Here is a 9,264-nt window from a genome sequence, read left to right as displayed (position 1 = left end):
AAGGAAGGAAGGAAGGAAGGAAGGAAGGAAGGAAGGAAGGAAGGAAGGAAGGAAGAAAAGTCATAGGATATAACCTAATGGGGTTTTGTGGGGAGCAATTAAGGTGATGGCTATAAAGTGCTCAGTGCTGGGATTTCTCTTTCAATCCTCATGGCTGTGCCCTAACAGGGAGCAGATGTCCTGCTTGCCGGAGAGGAAATAAGCCCTGTCTAAGCCTCACTCACTCAGTGATTGTAGAGAGGTCCTTCGTGGTTCGTTTTCCTTTCTCATAAGAGCTTAAGAATACCCAAGTGACCCAAGCTCAGAATACATTCAGGCTCGCTAAGGGTGGCTGCTAAACCACCCTTTTATACCCACTCTCCCCTTTCTGTCCTCCTTACCAATGAACAGAAAGCGGGGGTCTCTCTAGTCATTTACAGCTATAATTGCTTAATATTTAAAGGATCAAGAGAAAATGGGGGTTTTTAAAACCTTCAGAAAGGTGTCATAGGCAGCCTTCTTACCTGGAAATCTTTATTTTTGGTGGGTGTTTTGACAATTTATACAGATTTTGTTTGTTTGTTTGTTTAAGTAGGACAGAGGAACCAAAAAGAGTTTACAGTTTGGCTTTTTGCTCCTTGCATACAATTCAAATAGCATGAAATAAAGTAACTCTTAATTTGAAAAAAAAAAAGTGGTTTGTCACATCAACAGGGACTTAAACCTAGTGTAAGTCAGGAAGTCAGAACACCCGGTTCTGATCATAACTTTTACTACCTATGTGACCTTGAACAAGGCACTTAACCCTCAAGTGTGGTTCCTGGACCAACAGCATCGGTATCACCTGACAGCTGTTTAAAATGCATAACCTGGATCCTCACCCCAGACCTACTGAATATGACTCTGCTGTTTCCCAATAGCCCCAGGTGTTTGGTATAAACATTAAAGTTTGCAAAGCCCTAGTCATGAGCCTATTTCCTGTTTGGTCAAATGGGGATGGTATGATCCACCTGAACATCTCACAGGGTTGTGATGAAGAGCAGATGAGATAATACATGTAAACATTATTTTATACTGCAAAGTACTGCACAAATGCTACCAATTAAAATGTCTCCCAATGTGAAAAATGGAGAATGGTAATTGTGTTATCATATAAAATGCTTCTCAGTTAATGGTAATCACTGTAATGGGATTGGCCTTTCCTGATCTTTGTTCATGATGCTGTAATAATATTTTCCAGATTATGACCTTTCGAAGATGAGAGATTTCATCAACCAACAAGCTGATGCTTATGTGGAGAAAGGCATCCTTGACAAGGAAGAAGCTGAGGCCATCAAGCGCATTTATAGCAGCCTGTAAAAATGGCAAAAGATCCAGGAGTCTTTCAACTGTTTCAGAAAACATAATATAGCTTAAAACACTTCTAATTCTGTGATTAAAATTTTTTGACGCAAGGGTTATTAGAAAGTGCTGAATTTACAGTAGTTAACCTTTTACAAGTGGTTAAAACATAGCTTTCTTCCCGTAAAAACTATCTGAAAGTAAAGTTGTATGTAAGCTGAGATTTTGTATACAGAATCCTTATTTCCTCATAGACTTATATTTTATAATCAGAATATGTTGCTTTGAAAAAGCCTCTAATGCACTGACCTTAAAATTCACCCTTCTTCCACTGTCCATCCACACAAGCACTCCCTGAAGAATTAAGTGGGTTCTGTTTTCAAGGCATGCCAGGTACCAAAGCACCTTGCAGAGTATGTCTATTACAGGATGTCGTTTCCAATAGCAGTTCCCTTTGGGGAGTTGAAATAAATTCTCATTTTCTCAAAGTCTCATAGCTTTGGAGGAGCCATCTGCTTTTTTGGCTGCTCTTTTTAGCTGGCTTTTTATTAGGCCCAGTGACATAAAAAGGATCCAGGTACATGGGTATAGGATTTGCTGGATTTACTAACAATTTCACCCTGCTCTTAACACTTCCTATTAGTGACTTTTCAGACATTGAGTTTACTTATAGAGATATTTATGTACTCTCTAAGAAGACAAATGAGGTCATAAACCCTGCATAAAGCAAGGTAAAAATGTATGCCACATCTCAGTTATCTAAACTGCATTAGATCCAAGCCAAGGTTTCCCAACAGAGAGCAAAGGGCCAGGCAGTAGGGTAGAAATCGAGATAAAAATCATTCCTTCCTTGTGATCCAAAGCTGGTAGAGCAGCTTCCCTGGAGGAAAAGGTTAATGAACTTCAGGTCCCTGCAACTCAGCCCCCACTACAAATACAGCCCTGGAAACATACAGTGGCCCAAGGTCCTCTTGAAATGTTAATGATTAATGTTCCCAAACCAGAGAATGCTTTGAAAATGTAAATTAATTACATACATATTTTTCTATATATTTACTTCAAATTGTAAAAATAACATAATGCTTTGTGTATTAGAGTGAAGCCAGCCGGACTTCCTGGGTTGAGTGGGGCCTTGGAGAACTTTCCTGTCTTACAAGAGGATTGTAAAACGCATCAATCGGTGCTCTGTAAAACACACCAATCAGTGCTCTGTAGCTAGCAAGAGGTTTGTAAAATACACCAATCAGCGCTCTGTAAAACGCACCAACCAGCACTCTGTAAAATGCACTAATCAGCAGGATTCTAAAAGTAGCCAATCGCAGGGAGGATTGAAAAAAGGCCACTCTGATAGGGCAAAAAGGGAACATAGGAGGGGACAAATAAGGGAATAAAAGCTGGTCACCCCAGCCAGCAGCGGCAACCTGTTCTGGTCCCCTTCCATGCTATGGAAGCTTTGTCCCTTCGCTCTTCAAAATAAACCTTGCTACCGCTCACTTTTTGGGTCAGTGCCATCTTTAAGAGCTATAATACTCACTGCAAAGGTCCTTGGCTCCATTCTTGAAGTCAGCAAGACCACAAACCCACTGGCAGGAACCAACTCTGGACACATTAGTTGTCACTGTTTCAAACGGTCTTTGACACCTGCATTGCTGTCCTGAATGCCCCTACTTGGTATCCCAACTTTTGGTGGGGACTGTGGGGGAAAGGCTGTTTTCTTCTCCCATCCTCTCCAGAGAGTTGCAAAAACAAACAAAAGCCAAAGCCTGACACACACACACACGAACTAAACTCAGTATGTTCTAGAGAAGCCAGTACCCATCCGTGAGTGGGGACAGGGAACTAAAAACACCTTTGTCCAAATAACACTTGCCAAAACACAGTGAATCAGACTGTTTCCATGAGTCATCTTTGATAACATGACTGACTCCCATTCAGCCATACCCAAACAGGCTGCGTGTGCATCAGACAATAAACTGGCGCTGGCTAAAGCATTTTATCCATTCACTTTCCTATAAAGTATTTAAATATGCAGTATTTTTAAAAATAAGAAACGTGCTTAGGGAGTTTATTATGGTTCTCAAAGCACATTGGCATTCATTAGCTCCTATCCATAACCAAAACAAAAGGAAGATCATCAGTCCCATTTTATGAAAGAGGAAACTGGTTCACAAAGGGAACAAAAGCACAGGATATGCTCCAGCTCATGCAGCCAAGAAATGGTAAAGTTGGGATAGAACCTAAGTTTCTTGTCTCTCAGCCCACTCCAGTGATTCTATGTGCAAGGTAGGGACTAAAGTACTCAGTCCAGAATAGTTTAACTGTGGGCACAAAGAATTCCAAGTTGCTAATAACTTGAAGATGACCAATGTTTTGGCTAGAGAATGCTAAGAGAGACCTTAGGCAAGAATAAAATACTCAGAAAAAAAATGTTTTTGAGATTGTGGTCTTAATTTCAAATTTGAGCTGTTACGTCTTTTGGATTACTCTCAAATTTCAGAACATTTTATGTTAAATAGCATGATAACTCTACATTTTTAATGGTTCCTAGGCCACCACAGATGTTTGCTTGAACCTTTTCTTACACGCATACCTGTTTTCCTCCCCTTATTTTTTTTCATTTAGGTCTCTCTTCATCCAACTAACTCCCCACAGTTCAGGTAGTGAATACAAGAAAACAGCAAAGCATGATCAAGAGGGTACCCTATTTCAAAGATCCTATAATGTGAGAAAAAAAAGATAAGACATAGGGATTATGTATGTTAGGAACAAACAAAAAAATCAGCAAGACAGGGGCTGACAGCTACTGTTTCCCATTGATGCAGCAGTTGGTCAGCTTCAAGGGCTGGATATGTGCAGTTCTAATTCTGCAAGCTCTGATGCATTAACACCTAAGGGTACTTGTTTCTTGCTTAATGGATGAGCTGGAGAAGCACAATGGGGGAAAGAAAACAAGGGAAGATAAAAGAAAGAGAGGAGAAAAAACAACAAAAAGAAGAAAGTGAAAGTATTTTTGCTATGCTGGGATGGGGTAGATATGGGGATTTTTTGTGGAAGCCTAAAGATTTATTTAATCTAACAGTTGAACAGAAATTGAGACCAAAACAATATTTAATTATAAATGACATATTGCTTAAAGTATACTACTGTAATCTATACATATAATAAAGACCAATTAAATTATGAGAATAAAAGTCAATTTAAATAAGTACAGGACTACTAAACACTCATAAAGTAACTTAGCAATGAAATCGAAACTAGAATTCTGCAATATAATGTCAGATTATGGTATTATTTATTTGTTCTTTTGATTTATTCCATCTTTTCACCATATCTGAATCACATTAGGTCAATGAAAATGCCAAGATTACCAGTAATTGTAATTGATTTGCTTTTAGATTAGTAATACTTTTTTCAAAATTGCATTTATAATAATAAAAACCATTAAAGTGAAGAAGGAGCTGTCACCATTTAAATATATTATTTAAAAGTCAATTTTATTTTCTCATTTGTTAAAAAAATGAAGACTCAAGTTGAAAAACATAGTTTATTTTCTCATTCAGGCTTTGTAGTTTATTGTTACAAAATAGCAGACAAAATTTGCTTCTTTATATTAATAGAATATACGTAAGACATATCGAAATATATATATAGCACTTAAGTTATAAACACACAGCAAATTCAGCATTATTTAAACAGCAACCATATTTTCACATGATCAGGATTGCATAAGGAGATAAACGTTATTTTTAGCCTAAATATATAAATAGTCTTTGATGCTTTATGTCAATTAGTATTTATAAAAGCTAGTCTAAAAACTAACACCACCTACAAAAGTGATGAGCTTTAGGATACGACCTTGCCATCATGCCATAATAAAGACTTAAAATTATAGAAAGCCAGAGGGAACTAATCACTTCAGTGCAATTGCAGCAGGTAGAACTACCTAGTTATGATTTTAAGATGGACACTATAGGAATCCAGAAGGGATGTTTTTGAATCTTCAGTTGTTGGATTCTTTATCGTCCAAACATATCTTAATTTTGGTTAGAGTTATGCCCCCAAATCACCTAACTGTGATAGAGGGAAGTTGCATAGGGACTTTCTTCATCTCTGAAAGAAAATAAATACAGCATAAATCAGTGTTTAGAACTGTATTCAGAAAACTAAAACATAAACTTATTATACAATTTAATATCCACTTGCCAAAGAAGGAATATATCAACTTAGAATATTGTGCATGCCTAGAAAATTGTATGAAATGCCAATACTTAAGACATACCTTACTATCTCCATTTTATTCGTATCTCAGTTATTAGAATAAATAGTATCATTCATTTATGTATTTACATTTGTCTATATTATATTTAAATATATTTTAAATCTATACTAAATTATATTCATATTTATATTTATGTTTTCTATATTCCACCTCTTTCTCAAAAGGATTTAAGGTACCAACAACAAAAGGCATATATATAATAAGATAAAAAAAAAGAAATAAAAAAATCAGGACTAAGGAAAGGAGAAGGAAACCAATGTATTAATCATTGAATAAGATTCATAAGAAATATTATAGGAGTTGAACCCAGGTATCAATTTTAGTTGCAAGCTTCCCAGTAACCAGAGCAAAAAAGGAAACAGTAGATTGTACTTTTTTGAAATCAAATCATAAAGAAAACAAGAAACCAATTCCTATAGGAGAGAGAAAGGTTTGTCCTAATACCAAATTTAAAAAAACAAAGAAAAAAGCTTGCATGAGATCTTACGTAGGAAATACTCAGTAACAAATAACAGACAATGTCTTTGACAAGTTTTATAAAGATCATTTATAAAGATCAATATTTTACAAGTATTTTCTACGACACTGCTTCTCTTGAATGTGTCAATGAGAGAGACGCTTTTACTTTGCTGCTATCCAGAATTGCTAGCTGGACAGTGATGCTATTAAAGAAAAGAAGCAAACTTTTTATAGTAAATAACAGATAATAACACTGCAACAGATAAAGCCTTGTGCAGCCAGCGGCAGCTCTGTTTAGAGCTTACATACTAAAAAATGCCTTTCTAGAACTAAAATGCAGTTTTTAAAGAAAAAAAAAAAAAAGGAAAGGCAAGAAAGAAAAGAAGAGAGAGAGAAAAGAAAGATTTGGCCCAGCAAGGACATCTTAATAGTGATTTATTTAGACTTTGACATTTGTACCAGGGTATTCTTACCTGCTCTCTTCTTTTAGCTTCTTGGCTGCCTGTGTTGATAACTTAATCTGCAAGTCAAGTCTCTGCAGGAAATCTCTGGCTGATACTTCCTCAGGCTGCACAGGCTGAACATCAGATTCTTGAGGACTGGGAGGAGGGAGGTCTTCTCTGGCCACCACTGGCTCTTCTTCCTGAGAAAAACTGTTATCAACAATTTCATTTTCTGGAGAATCAATGGAGTTAAGTCCATTAAACAACAAAGGCTTCTCTGATATAACTGGGATGTTCAAAGTTTTCTTCAGAAATATACAGTCATTGGTAAACAGTTTATTGGCCCTTTTAATCTGCTCCATCTAAAACATAAAAAAGGAAACACAGAGTTACATATAACCAAGTCAATGAGTAAGGTTTATTATATAACAACTACCAATATTCATAAGCAAAATGTACACAATGCTTTCTTGGGATCTGAGACTCTTCATTCAGGTTCAGTAACCTTCCCAGATATCTCCAGTTATTTCAAGAGATGTTGGAAAATTGTTTCCCGATTTTAAAAAAGGACAGACTAATTTTTCCCCACTATACTATTTCTACTACAAGGCAGCTTTTAATATCAGTGGACTTAAATCTCGGAAGTTTAAAAATGTAAAATATTTAGCACTTAATAAATTCCATTCTTGTTTTAACATTTCTATTATCTGATTTTTTAAAAACTTAACAATTGCTGCTGTTTTACTTATGGAGTGCTTCCCATGTCTCTAGAACTGTGCTTAGTAAATACAGTTACTGTATGAACATGAGCTTGTTCCTTATCTCATTGATCCTTTCTCCTCATGTGTAAGACAGGAACCATCTACTTTTCACAGGGTTATTGCAAGGAGTAAATGAGAGCTTATATACCCACTCGCATCGAGGAGATATATATCTATATATCTATATGAGATCATAGATATATATATGAGATATATATGTATATATCAAATATATATTTGATATGTATATATCAAAAAAGATATGAGATATATATATGAGAGAATAGATAAAATATATGTACATTCTATACATATATTCCCATATATATCTATATGGAAAGAGAGAGAGAAAGTAGTGATTAGAGTATCTGGCAGTGGATGGTACTTACTACTCTCCATTTTCCAATGAAGAAATCAAAACACAAAAGAGATGGTAGATTTGACCAAGTACACATGGCTCTTTAAATGTTTAAACTGGGATTTTTGTCTGACTCCAAAGTCCATACAACATCTGGATTAAAGTGCACAACTAATGAAACCACATTCCGGGGAGCCTTTAATGCCAAATGAATTCTGAGTAAAAACAAAAAAATTTATATTTCTACTTCAAAAAACCTGCAAAACCAAGTCAACTAAGTGGACCCTGTTCGTCCTGCTTTGTTATAGGTTGATTCCATGCAAATCATACATGTAAAGCTTTCTTTTTTCTTCTAAAGGTACTCCATTAAAGGAATGAGATTTTTTAAAAGGATGGTCTTTTGTGTTCTAGTTTCTAGTTTAAGGAGAAAGAGAACATAAACATGGGCGGGTGCCTTTTAGAGACAAAACTAAAAACTAAAAATCCAAAGTATATCTGGTCTAGTTCAGGTTTGAGAGGGTTAATAACGTGGACACTCTGCCCATAGCAGGTTCAGGTATATGCTATTTCACCTTTAGGGCCCCTAGATCTTGCCCCCAAGCATCCAACTGCTCCATCTCTCTTAGTACATAGGCTTCCAATGACACTAAGCCCTCCCTTGGCTCCAGAGTGAACATATGACTCATTCCTGCCCTGTGGAGCATCACAGGCTTTCGTGATAGATCACAGGCCCATGACAGAATCATTCAGACATGCAGAGAGATTTCTGCAGGGCGGTAGAGGGGAGAGTTCTCTGCTGTTTTCTGCCAGAGGGAGATAGGCTGGAGATGCTGGCAGTCATCCTGGCACCTTGTGGAATCTGATACTGCAGCCACCTTAGAAGTGAGCATTTGGACTTCTGGATCACAGCCTGAAGACAGAACGTGCTCACTTCCAAGAGCCACTAAACTCCACTTGGAGCTTCTTTTTGTTTAGGCCAATTTGAGTTAGGTTGTCTGTCTCCTGTAGCTGAAAGAGCTCTTGCTGATACAGTGCCCTTTGAAATGCTTATCAGAAGGGGACTACAATTGCTAATAGTCATTGCTTCCTGGGAATAATGATGGAAGACAGAAACAGATGGGAACACCAGGATCCAAACTGCTGAGCAGAGCTAGGAACTGTAAGAGTACACTATGAATTCTTTCAGGGCAAGAACTGCTTATTGCTATAGCCTTCCTGGTCTGATAAAGATCTCATACACACTAAGTGCTCAGGATGGATGGACAGATGGATGGATGGATGGATGGATGAATGACTTAACACAGGTCAAAGGAGTGGGCATGGAAAATGAAGTAATCAGAAATGGGTAGTAAGTTGTCTGTTGGGCTGCTTATTCTCCTTTCAAACCCACTCTCCCCTCCCAATCCATTCCCTACTCTTCTTGGGCTTGTTCTAAAACCTAGGAGACTGACTTTTTAAGAACTGCATTACCCAGGCTCCCTTGTCCTTGGAATTCCAGTTGGTTTTCCAATAGCAGCAGAACGACCTTACCATAACCAGTGGCTGCATTCCTCTCTGGTGAGAGTTCCTATCAGGAGTCCCAGATTCAAGGCTCCAGATCTTGCCAGTGTTCCCTTGGCCCTTCAGGCCTAGGGGTAATGTCTC

At 37.3% G+C, this 9,264-nt stretch overlaps 2 protein-coding genes across 4 annotated transcripts in view; one reads left to right on the top strand and one right to left on the bottom strand.

The window, feature by feature from the left end:
* Window positions 1–2,813, top strand: part of SCG3 (secretogranin III) — a 40,148-nt gene extending 37,335 nt beyond the window's left edge. For both annotated transcript variants that reach the window (XM_023227231.2, XM_023227230.2), the window contains one exon: window positions 1,220–2,813. In XM_023227231.2, the coding sequence (XP_023082999.1) occupies window positions 1,220–1,338 (119 nt within the window). In that variant the 3' untranslated portion in view covers window positions 1,339–2,813. The remainder of the gene's footprint in view (window positions 1–1,219) is intronic.
* Window positions 2,814–4,845: 2,032 nt separating this feature from the next.
* Window positions 4,846–9,264, bottom strand: part of LYSMD2 (LysM domain containing 2) — a 29,678-nt gene continuing 25,259 nt past the window's right edge. For both annotated transcript variants that reach the window (XM_023227159.2, XM_023227158.3), the window contains exons 2-3: window positions 6,532–6,863; window positions 4,846–5,430 (exon numbers count right to left, since the gene is read on the bottom strand). In XM_023227159.2, coding sequence (XP_023082927.2) covers window positions 5,388–5,430; window positions 6,532–6,863 — 375 coding nt within the window. In that variant the 3' untranslated portion in view covers window positions 4,846–5,387. The remainder of the gene's footprint in view (window positions 5,431–6,531; window positions 6,864–9,264) is intronic.

This window comes from Piliocolobus tephrosceles, chromosome 6 (assembly GCF_002776525.5).
Source record: "Piliocolobus tephrosceles isolate RC106 chromosome 6, ASM277652v3, whole genome shotgun sequence".
Classification (NCBI taxonomy): Eukaryota; Metazoa; Chordata; class Mammalia; order Primates; family Cercopithecidae; genus Piliocolobus; species Piliocolobus tephrosceles.
Note: the sequence above shows the minus strand (reverse complement) of the source record. Positions and strands in the feature narration are given on the sequence as shown.